The sequence below is a fragment of the Dermacentor silvarum genome, chromosome 4 (genome assembly GCF_013339745.2).
Source record: "Dermacentor silvarum isolate Dsil-2018 chromosome 4, BIME_Dsil_1.4, whole genome shotgun sequence".
In the NCBI taxonomy this organism is placed as follows: domain Eukaryota; kingdom Metazoa; phylum Arthropoda; class Arachnida; order Ixodida; family Ixodidae; genus Dermacentor; species Dermacentor silvarum.
The window spans coordinates 2,507,317-2,534,006 of record NC_051157.2 but is presented as its reverse complement, the minus strand read 5'-3'; the positions used below and the strand labels follow the sequence as shown (position 1 = coordinate 2,534,006).

The window sequence follows — 26,690 nt, the reverse complement described above, 5'->3', positions numbered from 1 at the left end:
CACCCCAGTGAATCGCGCACATTTCGCCGTTCCGTCTGGGCGGGGGGCCGTGTAGCGTCCACCGACGCTGCTATGCGGGGACGCTAAGGTCGGCGTTCTCGGCCGGCGCTTTGGGGCCGGCCCCGGATGGCGAGAAGAATAAAGTTGGGCAGCGCGTGCTACAGGCGCAAGCACGGCACGCGCCAGTCCGTTCTAAAAGTATGCTGAACTGGTCCTCTTGGTCGTGCGCTCCGCGGCGACCCCTCGGTTTCTTACAACGGGTGTCACACGGTGTAAATCTGATCGCGATCAAGCCTGATCCGGGTCGAATTTCTCGGTCGTGATTGGCACCGTTGTGCCTGCTGCGCGAGGGAGCCAATCGCAATCAAGAATTTCGATCCGGATCAGGCTTGATCGCGATCAAAATTGTGTGGTATGACACCCGTATTATGTGTGTCACACGCGCACTTTCGTCGCGGTCGAGACCGATCGGGATCGACTCCGTTGCGATTGGCTCCCTTGCGAAAGCTCTGTGAGAGCACTATGTGCATGCGTTATTCCTTCATATGTCTCTTTATGCCACCGAAAACGATGTTTAGCAGAACCCATCAACTTGCACAAGAAAAAGTCCTATTGAGCTATATTGATATTGTGCACATCCTCAGTCTGCCGAATGTTCAAGAGCATCGCAGTGCTATCTTCTTTCCTGCACCTTCTCTGTGGACAGCCTCAAAGAGGCGGGCAATATCTAAATTTCGAAAGCAGTGTTTCGTGCATTTTTTTTATTTGTGTAATAAATAGCACTGCATAATTTTTTCCCCAATAAGGCTGGTAATTACACTGCAAGTACATTTCATTTGCATGCTGTGAAGAGTTTTGTGCACTAAAGGAAGCTTTCTTTTAGGAAGCTGAGGCGCTGTGGGACGTCGACAGGGTCAAAAGGTGTTGACTGGCCATTTTATTGGCAGCTGCATTCATTTTTCGGAACACTTCCAGTCAATGACAGTGACCTTGTGGAAGAGAGCGTGGAGGTAATTTCAACTATTTATAATTGCAGTGCTATACATGGGTTTGTGTACTCACTCACAAGTACTCTGACTCGTACTTGCTCCCCACTCATTTCAAAGGACTGAGTGCCGGTGAGTTTGATTGGAACTGAATAGGATGAATAATAATGTGTGCTAGTTAATAACATTACGAACGAAATTCAGTGACGGTGATTTTCTGTGGATTGAAGTATTAATGGGGGTGATTGTTGGCAAGTCTGAGTGGATGCAGGTATGTGAGTTAGTGCCAGTGAGTGCAAGCAGACGCAAGTATGAGTGAATGTGTGATAGTAAATGGGAATTGACCATAAGCATGAATCAGTGTTGGTGAGCATGACTGGGTGTGAGTAGGAATGTGAGTGAGTGCACAGCCTGCAAAAATGTGCCGTTTCTGCATGCATTAGTGCATATAAAATTTTACTTTAATTGCAGATTTACAAAAAAATGACCAAGGGCTTCTGGACTAAATGCATGCAACTTTGCTTGGCTAGGCACACAGCAATGCGAGCAAGCTGCCTCAGAGTTAGCATAGAGCCAAACAATGCCAGCATAAATTATAATTTATTAATATAATGCAGGAATACGGTAACAAGTGCACTTTAGTAACTTACGACTCAATGAGACATTTATATAGACTCAGTTCACATCATTAGACACAACATATTCCAAGGAGAAAAAAAAAATAGCTACGTATAGCACATTCATTTCCATGAGACATGCACCTCCACTGTGCGGAGTGAACTACATGTCCCTGAAGTTGTACATACTTCATTGTACATTTTTGCACAAATGCATCAGAGCGTATGAATTTGAGTGAAAACAAACACGAAAATCTTAAGCTGTATTAAATGTTGAAAGGAAGTATCATCAACAAAATGAGATATGGTATAGAATGTCCTCGTAAGTGTAAACAGTAGATAGCACATTTGTAGTATCTGAAGAGCAGAAATGTTTTTCTCAAACAATGTTGCAGTCGAAATTCTATATGGCTGTGATATAGCAGAATTTTAAGCGGCACAGAAAGTGAAAAACTGCCATCAGGCACAGGAAGCGAAAGCAAAAAACTGCCATCCACCTCACTCTAGGAAGAAGCTACACCGAGTGGATGACAGTTTTCCCATGCGTGAAATGTTCTCAACCTTGCAGGCTTCCGCATAACTGATCTGCCAGAACGTACTTTGCATTGAAAACTTTCATTTGTTTTCAAATGTGAGTGCTAGAAGCAGTAGTTGCCATAACTGGAGAGAACTCTCTCTTCTGACGTGTATCATGGTGAGTGCAACATGTCGGAGCTTAGTTGGTTGGTCTGGTGGTTTTCAAGTAGATATGCTGCTGATCCAGCAACTAGTTTGCAGTGGTGCACTTTGACTTTACACGTATACGCCATTGTCTTTTCCTATCGTACGCAGGTGCCAGAAGTTTACGAGGCACCTGAGGATGCTGAAGTTGTTGCATCGTGGGATGCAACCATTGACCAGGAAGCTGACCAGGAAGAATCCTTAACTGCAGGCTGCATGAAAGAGAGCCCTGCTCCCATTAATGAGAACTCTGAAGCAGCACAGATTGTTGCAAGTCCCGCTGCCAGCTGCCCACCAAGCAGCAGGAAGCGAAAGCGGCCATCATCTGTGCTGCAGGACTTGGTGGCGCTGCACAACCACGCAGAAGAGCGAGCAGCAGAAAATGCTAGAGAGTCTCTCAAGCTGCGCAAGGAGCTTGTGGAGCTCCAGAAAGAGGCCAATGCCATAAATAAAAATATGGCAGAAATGATGAAAAGCTATTTTGCTTCGAGGCAAAATAAAGTTTGAATCTGTTTCTGTTTTGCTATCCTCAAACTCGTTGATAAAAGTACTCATTTTTGGATGTCCCATACATCCACTTGTACTTGTTTGCACGAAATGTCTAAACCAGACCTATCACTATTTTCTTTGAATAGGCGAGGCAAAGTTTCACTGTTGAAGGTATTTATTTCCGTAATAAAGCCTGGCTTTCAATATAAAAAGCACACCATGAGCAAAAAAATTTGCCTTTGAAAAAGATAGGTCCACCTATCGAAACACCAGCCAGCCTTTATGAGGCACTTTATCCATGCTTATACAAATTTCATCCACATAACGCTTCCATCTGCCGGTGCCTTTGACTTTGAATATAAAAAAGCAGTCATTGACTCCAGCCTTCTGTGGCCTACCAATCATACGCAACACAAAAAAAATACCAAGAGTGCAGTCATAAGTGCACGTGCAACTGCCACAAGGCACCCTGCACTGCTTGTTGCCACTTTTGTACACAGCACTAAAACATACACAAGCGAGTATAAGAAATCCAAAGGAGACAATACATTCACACTGCATGCTAAATAATGTTCATAACACACTGGAAAGCAAGGAGTAATGTCCATGGTGGTCATGTATGCGAAAACTTTCCTCATCGAGCACTGCAGTGAAAGCGAGACCTTTCTTGTAGTAGACATGCAACGTCTTGCACAATTCTCACTAACTGTAAAAATGCAATTTGTGCAGCACATAGCATATACGTGAAGTGCTTGTGAATGCCTCATGCTGGTGCATGAGGCATTGTGTGGAGAGTCAAACACTTAGGTGGCCCTCCGTGCTGCAATATGCTTCGCAAGTGCCTCTCTCACGTCCACTCCCAGTGGCTCATTACGACTGCTTGTACATACTGGCTGAGCCCGCCTTGCATCTTCACTACGGGTAACTTCAATCCAACTTGCATCACAGTGATCGGTTAGCTGCTCACAAATGTTGTTCAGAACACAACAAGCACGGATAATGCAGTTTACGTTGTCAATATCACATTCCAGGCCCTTATGCATGATTCGGAACCGTGCTTTCAGTCGCCCAAAGGCGTTTTCCACAATACGTCTAGCACTTGACAGATTGTAATTGAAAACATGCGATACTGAGCCAATAGGACCTGGCCTTGGGAAAGGTTTCATTAAATGAGGCTGCAGTGGGAATGCCTGGTCAGCCAAGAGAACAGGCCCAACCGATACCCCTTCAATTAATTTGCCATTCAATCTGAACAAATTGCTGCCCAGTACAGTTGGCAAACGTGACGGTCCGCTCGAACACTGCCGCATCGTGTATTCGACCGGGTGATCCCACGTTCGTGTACATAAATCTGTATTGGTGATCAACAACAGCGAGAAGAATTGTACTGTACCACCCCTTATAGTTAAAGTAGTCGGCGGCGTGTTCTTTCGGAGGGCAGACTTAAATATGACAACCATCCAGGGCGCCAATTCCTTGAGGAAACCCTGCAACAGCAGTGAACTGATGCAGGTGCTCTGCCAGTCCTTGTGCTGAAGGGAAACGCACGTACCGCGGTTCTAGGCGCCGCACAACAACACTGCAGAACTCACGGAATATTATGTTAACCGACGAACGGCTGACGCCAAAGAGATTGGCCACAGTTCTGTCTTCGGCGGATGTAGCCAGCCGATACAACCCAATCGCCACGCGCTTCTCCAGAGGGATGGCTTGGCGCATGTTCGCGTCTTGCCGTGCCAGTGATTTGCACACACTCACAATATATCGGAACGTGCACCGATTGAGTCGAAAGCTTTCCCTGAATACACTGTCGGGAAAGTGCGGGAGCGTTTCTTCATACCACGATTGCGCCCGCGGGTGCGACAACACATGCCGCTCACGGGAACAAAGCCGAACAGCCGTGGCCACGAGTTGACGACACTGCGTTTCAGCGTTCTCTCTGTCCTCTTCAAGTACTTCAATGTCTTGTAGCACACGGAGCACTTCCATCTGCTTGGCATGCAGCGCTGTTCGTTGAGCGGCAAACATAATGAAAAAGTGGTCGAGGTCTTCGTCCCCGTCACACGATACAGGCTTGCTCAACGCCATCGCACAGTTGGCGTCACCAGATTAAAGCTGGCAGAAACGACAAATAAAAATAAACAAAGCAATACCGTACACAGTCCAGCAAAACACAAAAGCAACGAACCAATAAATCACAGTTAATCACAGCGCACACGGTCAGGCAAAAATCCCAATATTGAGCAATGGATTGTCTTGGCTTTCGTACCGACCGTGAACTAGACTTTGGCCAGGCGTTGGCTGACTGGCTCTAAACGCTGCCAAACACCGCAAAAACAAAGGAATCAACATGCTTAGACAGTGCAGATGCTAACATGATGGACACATTTTAAAGAAAATACAGTTTTCTTGTCAAAATAATTAGAAAGAACAGCTAAACAATTATATTTTCATTCGCAGTACTGAGTATCATGTGACCTGCTTCACAGCCCTAACTGAGGACAGGTTTTCCCGTGTAACATATGTCAACTGTAGTTGACGGTAACCGTAGTTCAGTCCGGTTAACTGAGGTGCGTCTTAACTGCGGTTAGCACGCCCGTGTAACTAGGGTATAAGCCACCCCGCTTAGACGCTCGCACGCCTACGCTCGCTGGCCCACCTTTGTCCTGAGCACCTTTCTCGGACGAATACACCGCGTTGCAGCCTTCCTGCTCCGCCGTAGGCGCGAGCTCGCTCGCTGGCCTTCCTCTGTCCAGAGCGCAGTTCGGTGTCCCGTGCACCGCAGCTGAGCTTCCCTGCCTCGCTGTTGGTGCAAAATTGCTCGCTGGCCTCTCCTTGTCCCGAGCGCAGCTGGGAAGCAATGTCGAGCGCAAGCCACCCCGCTCAGCCGACAAAGTGTTTTCCGACTACCGCTTGTCTCACGCGCATCCGAGCGACATTTTCGACGTGCGTTAGCCACCCCGCTCCGCCGTCGATCCCTCTGCCGGTCATGTGAGGCCTCATGCACCTGTCGGAGCGCACACCCAGCTCTTTGCCGTTTACTGGCCCCATAGGGTCGGTCACGCATTGAGCGGACCACCTGACCTTTGGTCCTTTTTGCTCTCCGGAAGTTGGCGTTCGCGTACGTGCCGTTTGCCGTGGAGACGTACAATCCGGCTTAAGCGCTTGTGTGAGCCATCGGGCCGCCTCGCGCGCTGGGCGTTGACATGGCAGCGGTACCTTGTTATGCGCTACCGGAAAGGGGGTTCAAACGAGGTGGCGGGCGCCTTGTCTCGAGCCCCCGTTTCGGCGTCTGATCCTTATTTGGTCCGCCACTCCCGTGAGCATACGCACCAAGTAAAAGCCGGAGCCTCAGTCTCCAATCGCTCAAAAGGCGCGAACCTCACGCACTCAGCAGAGACCGGAGCCTGTGTCTCCAATGGCTCGAAAAGTGCAACAGCCGACGGCGAAGCGATCCCCGGATTGCCAGCCTCGGGAGAGGACGTATATACCCGGTGAACCCCTTTACTCCCGCTGGTATCGTCTTCAGCAGGCAAGAGCTGCTAAAGGCTCAGCAGAGCGATCCATTTTGTAAATAGAAATCGCTGACAGGCTCAAAGAGCCGAGCTCCCAAGAGGAAAGGGGCGGCAAAGCCACTGGGCGTACCCGGACAGCTAGTATTGCTGCGGACACGTTGGATACGTATCTGCTGAACGCGGATAAAGCTCTCTGTGCTATATCCCATCTGAAGAGGTTCCCCAGGAGTCTTTCAAGGTGGTGATACCCCGCAGTGTAAGGAAAGCCACCCTGAGCTATTTCCACGACTCGCGGGTGGCCGGACATGCGAGTGGCCTTAAGACTTTCCAAAAGTTGTGCCGCTCCGCTACCTGGCCAGGCATGAAGCGTGACGCTCTTAACTATGCCCGCTCATGCCGCGTGTGCCAATGTGTGAAGCCTCGCGCGGGCAAACCCCCCGGGCTCATGCAGCCAATCGACAGCCAGCTACCCTGGCAAGTCGCGGCCTGTGACATTATGGGACCCTTTCCCAGAAGCCGGCGAGGCTACGTTTTTCTCCTGGCTCTCACAGATCACTTCACGAAATGGGTTGAACTTTTTCCCCTTCGGAAGTTAACGGCAAGCGCAATCTGGGACAAGTTGACCGAGGTCTTTAACCGTTTCGGCTTCCCAGCGGAGCTGATAACGGACAAAGCATCCTGCTTGACGGCCAAGGTGTTCGTGGATGCGTGTGCCGCCTTTGGCATTAAGCACCGCAAGACAACCACGTATCACCCACAGGCCAACCCGACAGAGCGGATTAACCGGAGCCTCAAGCCGTTGCTCGCGGCCTTTGCCCAGCAACATAGGGATTGGGATGTCTGTCTTAACGAGATAGGCTTCTCCTTGCAGTCCACAGTGAATCGTTCGACTGGGTACACGGCCGCTTTCTTCAACTTCGGGAGAGAGCTGCCAAACCCCATGAAGTACGTTCTGCGGCCCGGCAGCAGGGCGTGAGCCATGAAAGTCGGCCTTTCTGGCTACGTGGCGGAACTGCGCTCACAGATGGACGCGGCCCTTGATCTGGCCCGTTCCAACCTGTCAAAAGCGCGAGCTGGACAAAAGGCTCAATACAACCGGTCACATCGGGACGTGCACTACGGTGTCGGCGATCTCGTCCTCAGATGCAACCATGTGTTGAGTGACGGTGCCAAAGGCATCTCTGCCTCCTTGTCGGCCAAATGGTTGGGCCCGTACCGAGTGGAGACCGAAATGTCCCCTCTGGTATAGAAGCTGGCTGACTCCCAAGGGAGACCAGCTGGCGGTTCAGTTCACGTCTCGGACCTCAAACCTTTCGTTGCCCATAGCACAACTGGCGACAGGGGCAGGCGGTCAACGAACCGCAGGCAAGCCGTGACATGGCTGGCCCCAGGCCACACTACCGGTACAACCTGCCGAAACGCACCTAGGCAAGCTTTCTCCCACCAGCTGAGCCGGACTTTATTCCCTACCACGCCGGTGAACGGAGAGACACAACTACGGTGCAAGGGCGGACGTAGAAGCGGTGAGAGGCCCTTTTGGCCTAATATACCCTATCGTGCTCACCCGCCTTCTGACGCACCTAGTCAGCTTTCTCCCACTAGCATGTAGCTGGACTTCATGCCCTACCATGCCGGTGAAGGGAGAAATGTTGTGACAGGCCCATGTGGCCTAGTATACCCTCTTACGTGTTGCCCAAGCCTCAGACTGGCAATTGCCCCTTTTTGGGCAGTCAACCAGGCGGGCAACTTTCTTGGCACGCCGGCTATGCTGGGGGCTTCCCTGTCCTTTACCTTGTGTCGTCAAGTCTTTTCCCTGTGCCTGGCTCCACTGTGCCACCAGTCTTGCTGACCACAAAGCCAGCTGTCCCTGATCCTACCATGCCAGCCTGTCGCCGACCTCAAGGCCTGCTGCTCCTGGTCCTTCCGCCACGACTTACTCCTGCCTTGGGGACCCCGAACTCGTGCCAGCCTTGCCTCCAGCTGCGGCTGGTCCGCCCAATCAAGTGCGGACCCCTGGCAGAGGATGGTCACTCCGACTTCCGCTGCTGACCTGGCTGCTGGTCATCCCGGTCTGCTGTTCCTGCGCAATCCGGGGAGCCCAGTGATTTCTGTGGTGGCTGCTGCGCTAAAATGGCAGCCACGCCTCGCGCGTACCTGGCCGCTCCAGTCCAGCAGACCTCCAGTGTTGCTGGCTGAACCATGGTGCTGCCCTGCCCCGTCCTTCCTGGGACTGCCGACCCTTCCTCCTGGTGAGCCCTTCTTGGTGTGCGGAACTTTGGTGGCCAAGGCAAGCCCCTGGTTTGTGTCAAGCAAAGCGACGTCTTCACCTTTCGGACTGCTGGGGCCCCTTTCTCCCTCCCCTGGTCCTGAGGAAGACGACGACCTCCTCTTGGACTTTGCCCCGTTGGCTTAGCCCTCTTTGGCTGAGTCAACCTTGCCACTTGGCCTCGGTCAGCCACTTTGGCGGCTGGCCTCGGTCTTTAGGAGAGGGGAATGAGGGGATCGAAGTGCCTTCCCGCGCCTCATCCCCCAGCTCGCGCGTGGCGCTTAGCTCAATCTCCGGGAACCGCCGCCATAACGGAAACATGGCAAACATGACGAGCGCGCCAGATCTACATTCCCGCGCAAACCGTGCTTCTTCCCCCCCCCTCCCCCCCCAGGATTGGACTTGCCCCGCGAGAACACGTCACCGGGACGCGTCCTGATCGGCCTCCCGGGCGGCGGCCCCCAGGCACCCTCGCCACCCGAGCTCTCGTCCGCTGAGCGCTTCTTCGCCGTGGCAGATGCTCACAGGCCCGCAACGAGGTGGTTCCATGAGACCTTTGTTCTCGCGCTTGGCGGACCACTACCCGGTTAGCCCTAGTGCGGCGGGCACGCGTACTCGATTGGTCTTGCGGTAAGCCTTGGCCCGTAAGCGCCGTGACTGTCGCACTGTGCTGTATCTTGGGTGAATAAACCCGTGTTTATTCGCGAACTGACTCCGGAGCCTTCTCTGCGCTGTGTAGGAGAGTCGACGAACCCTGCCGTAGCGCCTTTGTGCGTTGCAGAGTGGAGGAGCGTCGTGCCCTTTCCTGACCATCACTCGTAGGGTAAACCTTGTGCAAACCCATCTCCACAGTCTACTGTATTATATGAGTAGGTTCTTTGGTAGAGGGGCCGGTGAATGGAACCTCCTAAAAAGATGAATATTTGAGGAATGCTTGGGGTTGGAATACAAAACTTTTTGGCAAACTATGCACAGGTGAGTTCACTCATTCGTCTGAATAATGCTTTACAGCAGCCAATCACACTTGTAAAGAAAATCGAAAGGTAAGTTCGGAAATACAACCTGAATTCAACAGTCAGAGTAAAAAGAAAGTAGGGTTGTGCGAATACTTGAACACTCGAATCTGAATGTAACGAAGCGGGATATAACGAAATAAAGGATACAATGAAGTAAATGAAGTTCCACTTGAAATCCCCATATCGATCCATGTATTTAAAACCTCATTTTAACGAGGTGATATAGTCCTGACAATGGATATAATGTGCGAGGATGCGCAACTCACGCGTCCCCTGATGATGGTCAGTGTGGTTGCAGCATATTCCGAGAGATGGCGTGGCTGATGCGCTGCTAACGCTACATGATGGGGTTACTTGGGTGCAAAAGGGAGAAGGCTGCTCCTCTTTGGCTGGGGATCGGCGAGCGGCACGGACGTTCCGTGCCTCTCTGCTCACGTCACGCTCTCTGCGAGACCGTCTCGCAAGTGGGGCACCAGGTTGGGCAAATGCGCCAACGTTCGTGAGACCATACATGCGAATGGTGTTGAGCATCGGGCGAACATATTCACTCACTACCCAGTTGCAGTGAGTCGGATTTCCTCGATTTGTCGTGCGCCCATCTGAATGTTCTATGGGCAGTAATTCGGCTAGCAGGTATAAGTGCATGAAAGGCGCAATAAACGCCCTTTCAATTGTTTGCACTACTGTGTTGTCATTCCTTTGTCCCAAGAGCATGTGTGAGGCCCCACAAATGAACTAGGTTCATCTCCGAAACCAAAAAAGATTCACCGACGATTACGATTCTCCCTAGTGGAAAATTTGAGCGCAACTCCATACATGTTTTCGCTTCGCGATATATTGGCTGGCGCGCACAATCTGTCTCGTGCGGCACAATGCAAAAGGAGCCAAGTGTGGCGTGACGGACTACCTAATCGGGAGATTGCCAGAGGCAGCGCGTGGTTGATGCGTGGGCGCAATTCACAGCAGCCGACACAGACAGACCTCCACTCATGCAGCGTTCTGTTTCCATATATGGTATTGTTCGATGTGCTCGCCACATGCCATCGGTGAACAGACGACGGCACGCTACTCTGCCGCCCTCTCATAGCGTTCATCACCCATCTAGCGCGGCACTACGCTCTTCTTCTCACGCTTTTGCCATACCCTCCTCCTCCGATTTCCACCTCATGCTTCTACTGCACAGCCTCTACGACTTTCCTCCTGTGCTCTCTTCGCAATTGCCATCTTTCATTGCCTACTGTGCTCTGCCTTCGCTCTTTCATTCTTCACCGTGCTCGCTCGCTCATTTACGCCGAGAGACAATGCCGACACTCTACGCAGAAATGGCCGCCTACGAACTGTGCTCTAAAATACCTGACTGTCATGCCAAGTACATCGCTTTCCGCAGGTTTCGGCACTCATTCATCGCAGCAGTTGAAAACTCCTGCCTCCCCACGTCAAATACGCCATCAAGCAACACCTTTCTCACGGCTGCACAAGCAGCGGCTCACCATCGCACATCTCCACTGACCTCTCTCTCTTGCGCGTGTCTGGCTGCGCGAGCCGCCCCACGCTGCGCGGCTATGTGCAATGGTGCGAAATATTAGTGCATTCATTTCACGCCGTGCCGGCAGGTGCAGCTGGTCATGGCCTTTGAGATCTTGGCGCAACCTGGGGTCATGTGCAAGCCTGCGCAGCTATGCACGGTGGTGCAAAAAGTTAGTGCGTTCACTTCTTTCTCTGTGGCGTAGCGCGCAGGCAACTGCAGATGGGCCCGGCCACCTCCGATATCTCCCCAATGCAATCTCGGGGGTCATGCCCGCACCACTACGTGCGGTGGTGCCAAAATTTGTGCATTCCCTTCTCTCTCTCTCTGCAATGCACAGTGGGGGTTGGCAGCTGGGCGTGGCCTCCGAAATCGCATTGGCACCGGTGCAATCTCACAGACCACAAGCCGGCCAAGCCAAGCCCGGTGCAGCGAAGTTCGCTCGCCTTGTCGATCACACAGTGGAGTACAGTGTTTTGTGCCACGTGCTGCTCGACTACGATGAGCCATGTGGAAAGTGGAATCCAAAGACCATCACAATGGAACAAAGGGCAGCTAGCTAAAGGCTGTCACGTCAGGTGCAAAGAAGTCGCATGTTGCACTGCCAAAGATTCCTTTGTTGCTTTATTCAAATTTAATTGCCGTTTAGCGGTTCCGCTGGCCGCACAGCTGTAGTTTTATTTCCCTGTTTACATTGGGCCTTTATTGCAGTAAGTGACCATAAACGATATAACAAAGTAACAGATATAACAGTCATTTCGGCTCCTCATTCAACTTCGTTATAGCAAGGTTCAAGAGTATGCACAAGTTAGTTCATTCTTTCTAAATAATGCTTTACAGCAGCCAATGGCACTTGTAAACCCAAATCCAAAGGCGAGTTTGGAAATACAACCTGAAGTCAACAATCAAAATTAAAAAAAGTAGCGTTGTGCGAATACTCGAATACAGTAAAAGCTCGATGATACGATCACAGCTAATACGAATTTCCGGATGATACGAATTTTTCTGTGGTCCCAGCCGAGCCCCATTACTTTGCAACGTGATAGAGAACGGTTGTTACGAATCCATTTTCAGCCTGCGTCGGTTGATACGAATAAACGCCGCCCCACCGACGGCCGTGAAAGAGAACAGCGCGCAGTCACGCGCTTTCTCTCCTTCTCTTTTGGTGCGGAGGCGCGGCGCCGGACAGCACGGACTCCGCGACTGGGCGCGAAGAGTTTGAAGCGGTGGCGCTTCAAGAAATAAATGCTTTTTACGTACATGTGCCTGAGTGAGTTCACCTCTGACTCTTTATTTTAGCTACAGTCGAATCTCGTTAATTCGAACACGCTTACTTCGAACATACCGCGTACCGACAATGCTCTTAGCAGTGCGCCAAATAGCGTGGCGGCGCCTCCGACCGGCATTGCTCCGACACCGCCATAGAGCAAAAGCTCAGGAGAGACCCCTCAATGCCGTGCGCGAAGGAACGGGGGAAAAAAAAAAAAAAAAGAACCCGCGGTGGAAATTTCCCCCTCTCTCAAATTGCAAGGTCACCGTTTCTGCATCGCGCCGGAACAAGCGTATATGTGCCGACTAGAGTGTTCTACACAACCGTATTCTAGCACACACTAGTGCCGATGTCTCAGCCACGCGAATAAAATGGCAGTGAACCCTTCTCCTCTATTTTCTAATCACATGTTGACCTCGCACGCTGCGGCAGCAGCGCTGAGGGAAGCAGCGGCGGAGGCACAGTCGGGCCAACGAAACTGCCACGCCGGCAAACGCCCGCTTCCCGATAACGGCAGAAAACGAAACTTCGGGGAGCTGGCGCCGGGCCATCTGTGGCGGCGGGCGCGCACGGTGACAGTTGAAAGTGAGGGAGCTGTGAGGGAGGGCGAGGGGAGCCACCGAAGGGGCGGAGTTGCCGAGGTGAAATCCGCTTCCCTGAAATCCGCTTCACACTCCACGGTCTCCGCATGCGCCCTTCGCCGTGCCGTGCCGGCGCCGCCCGCTCCCTGAAGTTTCGTTTATTGCGGTTATCGTGAAGCGAGCGCTGGCCGGCCCTCGCTCATTATGCACGCCATTAAATTTCACGACTCGCACTCAAGATTCTGGTTTCAGCCTCACTGGCTGTTCGTTCACACCACGTGCCCTTCTGCTCCACTTCGTCTCTCTTTCTTCCTTGGGCACTCCTTGGGGCGCCCGTTTGAGGGGAGTGTTCGCCATCTCCGCTGACTTCCGTACTCCCAGGCAGCCGCACATTAACTGGTATTTCGTTTTCGCGACTGCACTATAAGCGATACGTGTATACATGGAGTGCTAAGGGAAATTAACGGTAGTCTGAAAAGACCGCACTATATCCAGTCCTGCACTGTAAGCGGTTACGTTATAAGTGGTCTATACTGTAAAAAGACAATGTGTTCAAGATTACGCTCCTGCCAAAAATTTGAGCCAGCAGCAAAATAGAAAAAACTTGGTTGCTGCTATATTAGCTAAGTGTTTGGTTGAGCTTTCTGCCGTCAGGTGGCTGCACCGTGCAAGCAGTTCACATTTGCGTCTCCATTCATCATGTCAAACGTGGTAAAACAGCCACTCCACTTGCGCTTGCGTTTACCTTAATACCGGACACACTAAACTCTGTTGTGGCAATTTTTCGACGTGAAGTGACGGCCGCAAATGCGTAGATGCTGGGGAAGTTTGGATACCGACAGTCCGATGTGGCGCAGCTCTAGCCAACACGGAGCACATTTTAACACAAGCAGACGACACTTGCTGTGGGCCGGAAGTGCTTTTAGTGTAGTGATACATGTCCTTGTGCTTTCTGTTTCTGTTACATTCCTTTTATAGAAACAAATTAACTAGCATCTAAACAATTACGAACAACTATTGCTCACCATAATGTCGGAAAAATTATCGATGACGCGCTCTCGGCAGCCAATCGGATAGCTGGCCCAGTGACGTGTTATCAAATCGCATCACGTGGTCACAAAACTCCGCCGATTGGTGTGCTGCGATCGGTAGCGATGTACCTTTTTAAGACTTTATAATAAATTACACGTTTTACGTGGAGTGCTTAGATGCGTCAATTAATGATCAGAAGGACCTACCCTAACGACTCAGTACGTTTGTACAAAATCGTCAAAATCGTTTCAGGGTCCCTTTAACAAGCTGAAAGCAACCCACAAAAACTACCTGCCATAAAGACAGAAAAAACCTCTTGTTTTCTGGAAGAAAACTGGAAAGCAATGCTTTCTAAGCAATAGAAGATTGCCATTAATCACAGTAATAAGCTGAAAGCCCCATTGGCATTGAGGACAACTTCACTATTTATTAAGCTTCAGATGGAAAAAAGCACTTAATTCTAGTTGACAGACATTCTATCGATTAAAAAATATTTTCCAGCCCTTCGTATACGAACTGCTATCAATGCTGGCATACAAATTTGGTGATCGTTTTATACTCTACATCTCGATGCTTATGTACCTAAGTTACTGATAGCTAGCAAGATTCATGTTAACCCTTTGAAGGTCGAATTATTTTGAAAAAAAAACTTTCCCAGATGGTCAAATTACTTTATTGCGGATATTGAATGTAGAAAATGTATAAAGTCGGGAATAAATAGTGAAAAGAAATTAGAAACAGTATTTTGATGTCGGCATTACTCAGAACTCCAAATGTTCAATAATATTTCAGTGTGTGGTATTCCTTGAAACACGGTTCTACGCAAAGCGCCTTATCGCGCCAATGAAGGTAGCGCCAATCAAGGTAGAAATCAGCTTCCGCCGCATCTGCAAGAGAGTGCCGACAAAGAGAAAACTCACGTTTCGCGCGCCTCCGTTACGATCATTCGGCGAAATCGAAACCGCGTAAGCGCGTTGCCGCAGAGAGCGAGAATACCTCGTGACCTGCGCTGATAAACAAGCTAAGACAGCGACAATCAAGATAGAAATCAACTTCCGCCGCCCCTGCAAGAGAGTGCCGACAGAGAGAAAAGTAATGTTTGGCGCGCCTCCGTTGCGATCACGCGGCGGAACCGAAAGCACGTTGCCGGAGAGAGCGAGAATACCTCGTGAGCGACGGTGATCGGTGATGAACGAGCTAAGAGCAGCACCAATAAAGGTAGAAATCAACTTCCGCCGCCCCTTCAAGGAAGTGCCGAGAAAGAGAAAAATCACGTTTCGTGCGCCTCCGTTGCGATCATGCGACGAAACCGAAACCGCGAAAGGGGTGTTGCCGCAGTCTGCGCGACGCACGTGCTGAAACTAGAAATCAGTTCTGTTTGTGTCCGCAAGAAGGTAGCACAAATGTCAAACGCTTCTTGTAAGTCCTAAAAGGTGGCAGCACCTCCCAGTGAGCATGCATCGTCATTATGGCGCGAAATTTCAAACGGAGGATCGAAACCGTACCCGTACGGCAAAGACCCTGCGGGACAGAAAACCGCCGCCATACAGATACGGCAAAAACCTTCAAAGGGTTAAGTAATGTGATCAGCCTTTTGAGTATGTGCAGCACTGTATTTCTTGCACAAAATTTGGAAGCGTAAAACATTCTGTTAAATTTTCTGATATTCGATGTGATATTTGGCTTCATTTCTTGATTTGATTGGATATTATATTTTAAATCTACTATTCGGTATTCGTACACCTCTAAAAGAAACATAACTATCAAAAAAGTAAGCTCTCGAACATGCGAACATTGGTTTTCTTGAACAAAATTCATAGCTTTAATATTTAGATTAGGTTTTCTGACATTTAATTAAAAATCTCCTAATTCGATATTCTCACGCACTTGACTTATAGTTGTTTTGTTATTTGGTAAGTATTTGGCATAGTATCGACAACGAAACAAAGCTATTGTGTATGCGCATGTGCACTGCTATCTCTTCTTGAGTAAAGTGCGAAATGTGTTTCTGTCATGGCAGAGAAGGCCTTTTGCCATCCTCTGTAGTGAAGTTCTAATGAAGCGTGAGTTGAGGAGCTCTTGCCTGAAGCACGAGGTGGCCCAAGGAAGCATCCTCAGCAACCGTCGCACTGTAGGGACCTCCAAACACGGGTGCATTGTCATTGGCATCCAGCACGGACACATTGAGCCAGGCACGAGCGCTGAGTGGTGGCTCGCCCCCGTCCCGAGCCTCCACTGCCAGCTGGTAGCTGTGCATGCTTTCGTAGTCCAGTGGCCGGGCCACTCGCAGCACACCTGCATTTGGGTGGTCACTCAATAGAAACAGCAGCATCGAATGCGGCACTGGCTAACCCTTCCAGAGGTCACTGAGGCAACCATTTAGAAAAAAATTCACCTTTTCGGACCCAAGAGCCACCTAGCACTGCTCCGTTGCACTATACAGTAGAAGCTTGTTGATATGATATGATCCCATTTCGTAGATTGCCCGGTGCCAACGTTCGCGATCGAGAACGTAAAAAATGGCCCAATACAATAAAACCTTGTTAATTCAACCTTCGATCATTCGGACTTGTCCTCTGGTGAGGCAAATGCATTATTTAATGGAATCAAACTTTCGGTAATTCGGACGTATTTGGTCACACGCTGGTTAATTTGGACAACTCTTGAAGCTCGACCTGCTTGGAGGGCCGCGAATGTGCCACGCAAAAGAGCAAGAATGGTTCTAGTGTACAATTGAAATGAAGTCCACATACTTACTAGAGCCATCAGGGGAAATTGTACGCATACAGAACACTTCATGCCTATTTCTTCCTTAATAGCCTTTATTCTTGCATTTAGGGCCACGCATAACACCACATTGGCTGCATGTCTTCATAACTGCATAGTCACCATCTATGATTGCGTCGATAGAGACTACAGTTTCATTCACAGAAATTGTGGCCAACTGTAGTTTCAATTCAACTCAGTGAGCGCGTAGCGCTGGCACGGTTGCCGTTCATGATTGCATCGATAGTGACCATGGTTTTGTGCGCAGCACTTGCGACCAACAGTGGGTCCATTTTGATTCGGTGCACGTGTCGGCCCCGTGCCTTCATAACTGCATGATATTCGTCCGTGTTCATGATCACATCAATAGCAGCCGCTGTTGTTTCATTTTGACTAAAATGCAATGGCTGCGCATGCAATGTCAGAAACAAAACACAAGGTGTTGAGGATAAAGAGTGCCTACTATCTCGCAATACACGACCTGTTGGCCACCAGCTAACTGACAAAAGAATAACCGAGATGTGCTTGAAGTGCCTTGGATAAAAGCAAGTCTCGGATAAAGAAACACACCGCAGCCCTGCTGCTAAGAATGCCGCGAGGCATTCGTCGCTGCGAGCGCTAATCGTTGTGGGGTCTCATACATGCTGTTGGGACAAAGGAACGACTACACAGTAGTGCAAACAAACAAAGGGGCATTTATTGCACCTTTCGTACACTAATGCACGCTAGGCCGAATTACTACCAATAGAACATTCATATGGGCGGTCGACAAATCAAGGAAGTCCAACTCACCGCGACCAGATAGCGAGCAAATATGTTCGTCCCATGCTATGACACCATCGCCTAGTCGTTCACGTGTACGGTCATGCGAACGGTGGCATGTTCGAACGATCCGTGTTCGTCCATACCGGTGCCCTGGTCCTAGCCACGTGAGACGGTCTTGCGAAGCGTGGATCGGCGCACGCGCAGGACGTCCTCATCGCTCACCGACTCCAACCCGAAGAGGAAGCGCCTTCCACCTTTTGCTCCCAAGTCACCCTGCCGTTCGGTGGCGTTAGCATCGCGACACTCGCGCCATCTCTCGCAATGCGCCGCAACCACCCCGGCCGCCGCTTAGCCAAGTGGAGAAGCCGGATTACAGCAGACGCGAGCTATGCGGAGAAAACATCAGGGGACGCGTCAGAGTCTCGCATCCCCACGTCTGGCTGCCCAAGGTGGACCTCTTGGGGCATCGGACGATAATTTTAACAGTTTTCCTTGGTTCGAGGCAACCTTTGTTTCAACCAAAGCATAGTCCTAGCGTGGATTTTGATCGATAGTGTCGGTGGCGTGCTTTCTTTAGCGAGGCGACGGTTGCTGTAGCGTGTTTGAACTTTTCAACATGCTAAGCCTTTTCGCGAGTGTTTGTTGAAGTACACTTTATTTTATTTTTTTTTATTTACACAATACTGCAGACCTCGTTGGTCCAAGCAGGATGGGCAAAAATAAAACAGAATATTCGGAACGCCAAGAAACAATACTGCAAGTCAATAAAATACAGGGTTACACTTGTTGGTACGAGAGCCACGTGGTCTGCATCCTGGGAGAGTGAGGCGGAGCGCCCGCGGAGCATTGGCAAGCCTGAAGCGAGTGAGTACGGAAGCCTCGTGGGTGGTCCGAATTTCTTATGTAAATAGCTTCTTCTATCTCTGACTTCGGAAGTCGCGGCGCAAGGAGCCGGGTGGCCGCGGGCCACGGGTGCCGCTATGGGCTGACGGTATTGCGGCCTGGCATCTGGCGCTCCGACACCGTCTGGGACGGTGGGCGCCGTCAACTCGGATGCTGTGTGCACCGAGCGGGGTAGACCACCTCACAGAGATAACGCCTCCTCGCGGCTGCCTGTTGTGCCCATTTTGGGTGATGTTTTTTTTTTTTGGATGCCGGTTGTTGTCAAAGTCGCGACGCGTTAGGCCTAAGGTTTTACAAAGCCGCCTGTCGCACGTTGAGGGACACAACCTGGTGGACCGTGGTGTTCAGGTGTCGCACATTGCTTCCCTCATTAGTTCACCTCGCACGAATTGAAATTACTCGTTCGACTCAGAAAAGTAAGCTTTGTTCACGCGAACTTAGCATCTGAAATGCCGCACGAAATTTTGCTCCCCGAATTGAACATCGTACCATGTGGGCGATGCGTATGCCAAATTCCTCTTCCTTGCACTACTTTAGTGTTTGTCGAGTACGTTGGGTGTACGCAGCGTGAGCGGAGTCACCCCTGGTTTGCTGTCACCTGCACATCGTCAGCGCTGCTCCCCCGGACTACAATCGAGCTTCCCCAGGCGATGCAGATGCCTGTGTCCGGCTCGCAACCCTCGGCAGCTGGGAAAAGAGCCGGCAGTCACTAACGGCTACTGCTGCTCTCGCCATCAGGGCGCGTCGGCGCGAGCGACGCTTGCTCGTGCCGACTTATGCGTCGCTGTTTCCGGAGTCCTGGGTTGGAGTTGTGCCGTCGAATCTGCAGAGGTGGTGCTGTGACCAATGCACGCCAGCGGTGAACCCCACAGACAATGTCGGCTCGCATGTTGTGGATAACGTGTGGACATTTCCTCGGCGCGGCCACTGTCCCATGTACTAAATTTTGTTCACGACGTGCACGTTGATAGAACGTGTGACATGTTTCGCCGGAGTATGCGCAGTGATTTAAGGTTAGGGGGATGTGGGGATGCGCGACTCTCATGCGTCCCCGACCGATGTAGTTTTCCCCGCATAGCTCGCGTCTCCTGTAGTCCAGCTTCTCCGCGTGGCTAAGCGCTGAAGTTAGAAGGGCCTTGAAAGACATGAGCAGGGGAAAAGCTGCTTGAGAAGATGGAATAACAGTAGATTTAATCAAAGATGGAGGAGATATCATGCTTGAAAAGCTTGCGGCCCTTTATACGCAATGCCTCACACTTCATGTGTACCAGAGAGCTGGAAGAACGCCAACATTATACTAATCCATAAGAAGGGAGACGTTAAAGAACTGAAGAATTATAGACCCATTAGCATGCTTTCAGTATTGTATAAAATAGATGCAGATAAATATAAAAAATACGAAACGAAAACTATAAACACAATGTCACCGGCAAGACGTATGATAAAAAAGATGACGCTGGCTGAAAAAACAGAGAAGGGACCCTAAGGCGAGAACCACGTGGAGCGCGAGTGAAAAAACAAGAAATGAAGAAAAAGGAGACGCAGGCGATAATGAGCTGGCATTGCTGACGCAGTCGACAAGCAGTTGCATCTCCAGCTGTGCTCTGGAAACGGGAGACAGCAGCTTCAGGAACCATGGACAGGAGAGGGGACTTTTGCGAGTTGGCCAGCGACAACTCCAGCTCCTGAGCCCCGACTGCGTCGCCGTGGCTGTGTTCCGCGGCCCCGATCCAACCCCACGCTGCCGTAACCAGTTGCTGCCCTTTGCCACGAAGGCAATAGCCAACGCCACGTCAGCGGCACAACGGCCAACAGGCCCAGACCGCGTCCTGTGCCACGCGGGTCACGGTGCAAGAACGCAACCTCATCATTCTCGACGGAGGTCGACGCCCACACTGCGTCAGAACCACGCAGGCCAACGTCTTTTGCCACGCTGAGCCGGAGTCCGACACGACTGGCGACGGTCCGAACGTTCCTTTGTTTGTGACTTCGCGTTGGTTAGTCGAGCTGAGGACTAATATGTCATGAGCGATTGTTTATTTATCTGTATAGCTAATTTTTGGAGTGTGTCGTGTGCTTGTAGTGTTTATATTGTGTGAGGATAGTTTGCTGTTTGTTTTTCTTCAATACCAATTTTTCTATTTGAGATAAATGTTCTTCTACATATTTCCTTTCTGTCTCTGTCCGTTTCTGGAGTGCTAAAATTCGTGACAGGTTACAAACAAGTGTAGTGGCTAAAGTAAAACAGCATTATAACAGTAGTAAATGTAGTTGTAATAGAACAGGAAAAAAGATGCAGATAAATATAAAAAATAGGAAACAAAAACTATAAACAATGAACATTATTCTGAAGAGATGAACACAAAAATAATAATTCAGTAAGCAAGAAAACAATTATTTTTTAAAGGTACCAACTGATGAACAGAGTTTGAGATAGCTTGGTAGAGTGTTCCAAATAGGTAAAGCAGAAAAATATGCGGTATGTCGACCATAATTAGTCCGTATTACAGGTAGTAAAGGATTTCCATCTGATGCAAATCTAGTAGCATTAGTGTTAAGAAGATTACTGGTGAGAAAGTGTTCTTTCTTCTCCCTAGGTGGGTGGCTCTCTCAGCCCAGAAAGTCATTGGCTAATGCGGCAGTTCGGGCCCAGTCCACCAGACTTCTCTGATCCTCCAGGCTCTGTGCCGTTAACATTACCTCCCACGTTTCTTCGGTGGCTTGTATAGGTTCTGAGGCATCGTCTTGACTGTTTTTCTTGCGGTGTGAGCACACCAACACCATGTGTTGGAGGGTGTCTGGTACATCACAATATCAGCATAGGTATGAGAATTTAGTGGGGTGCATCCGGTGGATGATAATTCTATGGACATATGTATTCGTTTGTAGTCTGCGGAGGGTGGTGGCTTCTTCATTGCTTATTTTTGGATGTGGTAAAGGATATTGTGTTCTTTCGAGTCGACAATGTTGCAGTATTTCGGTGTAGTTGATGGGAATGTCCTCCACCCTCGTCGATTTCCGAATCCCGTGCGGCAGGAAATCCCGGCTGGTATGCTGTCGGGAGACAGCATGTGCTGCTTCGTTTCCTGCCAGGTGTTCGTGGCCTGGGGTCCATACGACGTAGGTTTAGGGTAGCTCTTGGTGTCTTGTTAGCTCTTTTAGAATTTTCACGGCTGCGGCAGAGATTCGGCCTTTTTGTAAGTTTATACATGCCGTTTGCGAGTCGCTCAACATAATTGCTGTGTCCTTGCATGTGGCGATGCCGAGGATGATGGCCACTTCCACTGCCGTTTCTGGATTTCTGGCCAATATGGTGACAGCAACTAGCTCATTACCTTTGTTGTTGGTCACGGTAATTGCGTAGGCTCTTCTACCTGGGTATTTTGCTGCATCTGTACAGTGGAATCTCGATGATACGATCACGGCTAATACGAATTTCCGGATGATACGAATTTTTCTGAGGTCCCGGCCGAGCCCCATTACTTTGCAACGCGTTAGAGAATGGTTGTTACGAATCGATTTTCGACCCGCGTCTCTTAATACGAATAAACGCCGCCCCACCGACGGCCGCGAAAGAGAACAGCGAGCAGTCAAGCGCGCTTTCCCTTTCTCTTTTGGTGCGGAGGCGCGGACGCGGCGCCGGACAGCGCGGGAGCCGCGACTGGGCGCCAAGAGTTTGAAGCGGCGGCACTTTTGTTGCTTTTGTGCTTTTCCTTTTGTGTGTTCGCTCGCTGCGGCGGCCGCTCTTCCCCACGCGCGGCCGCTGTGGCAAGCGAAGGCTCGTGCGGTCTATCGCTTCAACGGAAACTGAGCAGCGTAAGCACGGCGCATACAAAGTCATCGTTTACGATATCTCCCAAAAGAGAGGTTTTCTAAGCCGCGCCGGCATCATGAACTTCCATTGTAAACAAGGAGGCAACGGAGGCAGTTGAGGCAAGCAATGGACGCGTCACCACGTGATCAAACATGGCAGCGCCTACGGGATCGCCACGAAAAGGGTCAATAAGGAGTGCTTAGATAATTTGAACAGTTTCTTGCTCTTTAAGTCCTTTTCTTTGGGTGGTTATACGCCTAATGAGATGAGTTACTTGTGTTAGGGTCTTCTGAAGCTTCGGGAGTGCAGCTGCGCCAGCACCGTCTTTATGTAGTGTGAGGCCAAGGACGCGGAGGGAGTCAACTTGAGGTGTATCGATTCCATTGAGTGTGACGTTGGGATCTGGGGCGACGTAGGCTGGTGGTCTTCCCCAAGTCCTTGCCTTGAGTATAAGTAGCTCTGATTTTTTGGGGGCGCATTAGAGACCGCATCTTCAGAGGTACTGTTCTATCAGATTGATTGCTTCTTGGAGGGTAGTTTGCTGTCGGCCGGTTGTCGACGCTTTTGTCCATAACGTTATATCGTCGGCGTATATTGCATGGCTTAAACCTTCGATGTCATCGAGTTGTTGCGGGAGCTTAATCATAGCAAGGTTGAACAACAAAGGTGAAATGACTGACCCTTGTGGAGTGCCTTTGTTGGGAATTTTGAATTTGTCGCTTCGGATGTTGTCGATGCCCACCATAGCCGTGTGATCCTTGAGAAAGTCCTGTACGTATTGGTAGGTCCAGATTCCGCAGTTTGTGTCTTGGAGATTCTGGAGGATTGCATCATGCTTCACATTATCGAAGGCTCCTTTTACATCTATTGCTAAAATAGAGAACTTTTTGTGGCGTTCTAGGAAGTCCAAAAGGTCTTCCTTGAGCTGTAAGAGGATATCTTGTGCTGAGAGGAGCTGTCGGAAGCCAAACAATGTGTCAGGCATGAGACCTGAGTCTTTGAGGTATGTGGTGAGGCGATCATGAACCATGTGTTCGAGAAGCTTTCCAGCGCAGGAAGTCAGGGAGATGGGCCGTGGGTTGCTGATTTGTAGTGGCTTGTTGGGTTTTGGAATCATAATGACTTCTGCGTGCTTCCATTCTGCCGGGAGCTCACCTTCTTCCCAGCAGTTATTCATTTAGTCGAGGAGTTCATTTAGGGCCTTGTCTAGGAGGTTTCGTAGGATCCTGTTGATCACCTTGTTATTTCCTGGCGACGTGTTACGGGTCAATTTGGCAAGAGCGGCGTGGTGTTCAGGAAGCGTAAAAGGGCTGTCGAGGGTCAGGTTTGGTTCGCCTTTGTACGGCCGGGGATCGGAGACCTTGGGGGCATTGTCTCCGACAAGTTTACGCTTGATTTCTTCAAAAATTTGTTTCTCAGTTCCTGGATGGGAGAGAATGATTCTCTTGAGGTCATGTCTTTGTTGGGTCTTGGTTTTGGTGGCAGCTAGAATTGCTCGCAGTATACTCCAGGTCTTCTTTGTGCTGAGTGTGCCTTGAAGTTGGTCGCACAGCTTATGCCAGTTCTGACTGCTGAGTTTATATCCGTATTTTTCTGCTTGCTTTGTTATGTGAGCGATCCGTTTCTGCAGTTTGCGGTTATGTTTCATCTTTTTCCACCGCCTCAGTACGCCTCTTCTGGCATGCCAAAGATGTCGGAGGTGAGAGTCTACGACCGGTGTGTCCATTGTGAGTTGGATGACTTTATTGTGCTTCTCCGCTATCTTGACCACTTCAATGAGCCACTCTTCAATATTTTTGATGTTTTCTTCTATGTCATGCTCTCTAAAGGCCTTCCAGTCTGTCAGCCTTGCCGTTCTGGTTCTGCTCGGCTTCTTATGGTGCACATTTTCAAGCTGAATGATGTGGTGATTGCTGCCAAGATTTTCTTCCAATCAGATCTATTCAGCTTTTTAGATGCCTATTGTAAAGGTGAGGTCGGGAGTTGTATCCCTGGATACACTGTTGCCTATTCGAGTCGTTAGTTTAGGATCATTCCAGAGGGTGAGGTGTTTCTGTTGTGCCGAATTGTGCACTGGCGCCCCTTTCTTGGTCGTTTGCTGGTAACCCCATGCTGTGTGGGGGGCATTAAAATCCCCCATAATTACAAGTTTATGGCTTTTAGATAGCCTTCTGGCTTCCGTGATGAACTTAACAAAGTTGGATAACGGATCCCTGGGTGGACTATATAAGCATAGGACGTATAGACTTTGGTGTGTCTTCTTCTCAGGTAGCACTTCCACTAGGGTGTGTTCCACGGTTGTTCCCTGGATTGTGTGATCTTGCATGGTGAGATTTTTCTTCGTCAGGATAGCTGTTCTCTGAGATCCAGTGTGTGTATCATATCCCTGTATGCGCAGATTGGTCTGACAAGTTTCTTGGATAGCGATGATATCTGGTTGTTCCTGTTTGGTCAGTTCCTGGAGGTTTGTTCTTTTGGTTCGTATAGAGCGACAGTTCCATTGCCACAGCTTCATTGGAAGTTCTGGGAATCTCTTCTTGGGATTACTCGCCATCTTGATCAATATCGTTGTTATTGCCCCAGGCCATGGATTCCGCTCTGGCTGCATTATGGAGGTCTTTACGTGCTTTCTTGCGAGCCGTATCGGTGTTGTTGAGTAGCATTTTTACTGTGGCTTTCGTTACGTGGTTTTGTTTGGCATAGGACATGAAGTTGCTCAGGTCTTGGAGGGTACCATAGATAGGGGCAAGCTGAGCGGTGATGTATTGCTGGAGCTGATGTGATATTTCCTTTGTAAAAGTGGTCATGGCCTCCTGTACCTGCTTCCGGACCTCCATTGTTACAATTTCCTTGATTCGTTCTTCCATAAGTGGCAGTGGGATGTTGGGCATTCCTTGAGGTTTCGAGGCTTGATTGGCAGCGTCTTGTTCTTTGCACCTTTGTATGAGCTTGTCAATGAGGGCTTGTTAATTTTGGAGTTGTGCTCGCAGATCTTGTTCGGTTTCCGAGGGTTCTTGTGCTCATGTGTTCCACGTACCACGGGACCAGCGCACCGTGCGCTGGTCCCGAAGAGAAGAGCCACACTCCGCCGCTAGCAGCCGAAAACGCGGCCGCCGTGACGTCAGCGCCCCGCCCTCACCGCAAACCACCGCGTGCGCAGTGCCACCGCGGGAACCGGTTAGGCGCGTGCGGGGAATGAAGGCGAGCGGGGAACGAAGGCAAGGGATGGCAGAACAGGTGAAGCCCGCGCAATGGCGCCGGTGCATCCCTCAATCCCCACAACGTGGTTGTCGTCTATTGTTTCCTCGAGCTTGTACCGGACCGCGGTTGATGGGCAGGCGTGCACCAACAGCAGGGCTCGGTATGCCGAGGCATAGCGTCGTTGGCATCCCCCGCTTATCCTGACAAACTTCCATGACTTCTAGAAAAATTCTTATTGTGCTGCAGCCTCTCGGCTTTCACCAAAGCAAATTTTTTGCTTCACTCTACGGTGCATGCCACTACGACAGTTTACGAGTACACATTCCAACTTTGTCTAGCTTCAGACGTGGCTCAGAAGCTGCCCAACTGCCGCATTGCTGGGTTCGCACCCTTGGCACGACACATGATAAAAGTGAATAATGAAATGGAACGTTTTAAGGTACGGGCACTAGCTGTGTGAAGCTTATTTAAAACATATAATAAGCTGTGTGAATTTGATTGAATTTGAAACAAAATCATCATGTTAATTTATCCAGAATAAACCGTGTATGAAACTGCACACATTGAAAGATTGTTTTTAACTCTTAAGTCACACCAAATTATTTGCTTTTTTTTCGAATAATTTAAATCTGGAATAAAGAAACATGACCCTAGGGGCTCACATTTCTTGAAAAAGTGTTCACTGAAGAGCATGTTCACTCAAAAGCATGACAACTGCACTTTGCATCCAAACACATGTACCACCAAAGCCTACTAGGAAGTGGTCTCAGAAGATCAATGCTCTTCTCTTTGCCTTAAAAACACCGAGGAAAATAGTTACCTGATGCTGTAACTAGAGAAGCCAAAACCATATAAAAAAGCCATTTTTATCACAGAATATTAAATTCAACAACTTTTTCCCTTCAACGGTAGAACTGTGGAATCACCAAATGGCATTTGTTCCCAGTATGCAAACTCATTCTGTGCTGACGCTCAAAATGTGCTTTGAATCAATGCTAGAATAGCGCAGTGCTGTCATCGCTGCCTTGCCATCGCGGTCGATGCTTCACCCTTCAGGAGAAAATGCCAACCCCACACTCTTTTGGCAGTTAAGTTGTTTTTTTTTTCCTCCAATATTTTTTTTCAGTCAAAGTGCTTGACTATTTTGTACTTGTGCATGCTTACTTCTTGCGCTTCATTGTGGTGCTATTGCGTTTTTTCTATATTAAGTGTAACATTTGTGCT

General features: G+C 49.7%; 1 protein-coding gene across 6 annotated transcripts in view; it reads right to left on the bottom strand.

Annotated features, from left to right (window-relative positions):
• LOC119448018 (fat-like cadherin-related tumor suppressor homolog) overlaps positions 1 to 26,690 on the bottom strand; it is a 653,800-nt gene that overhangs the window by 269,161 nt on the left and 357,949 nt on the right. For all 6 annotated transcript variants that reach the window (XM_049666727.1, XM_049666730.1, XM_049666726.1 and 3 more), the window contains one exon: positions 16,101 to 16,312. In XM_049666727.1, the coding sequence (XP_049522684.1) occupies positions 16,101 to 16,312 (212 nt within the window). The remainder of the gene's footprint in view (positions 1 to 16,100; positions 16,313 to 26,690) is intronic.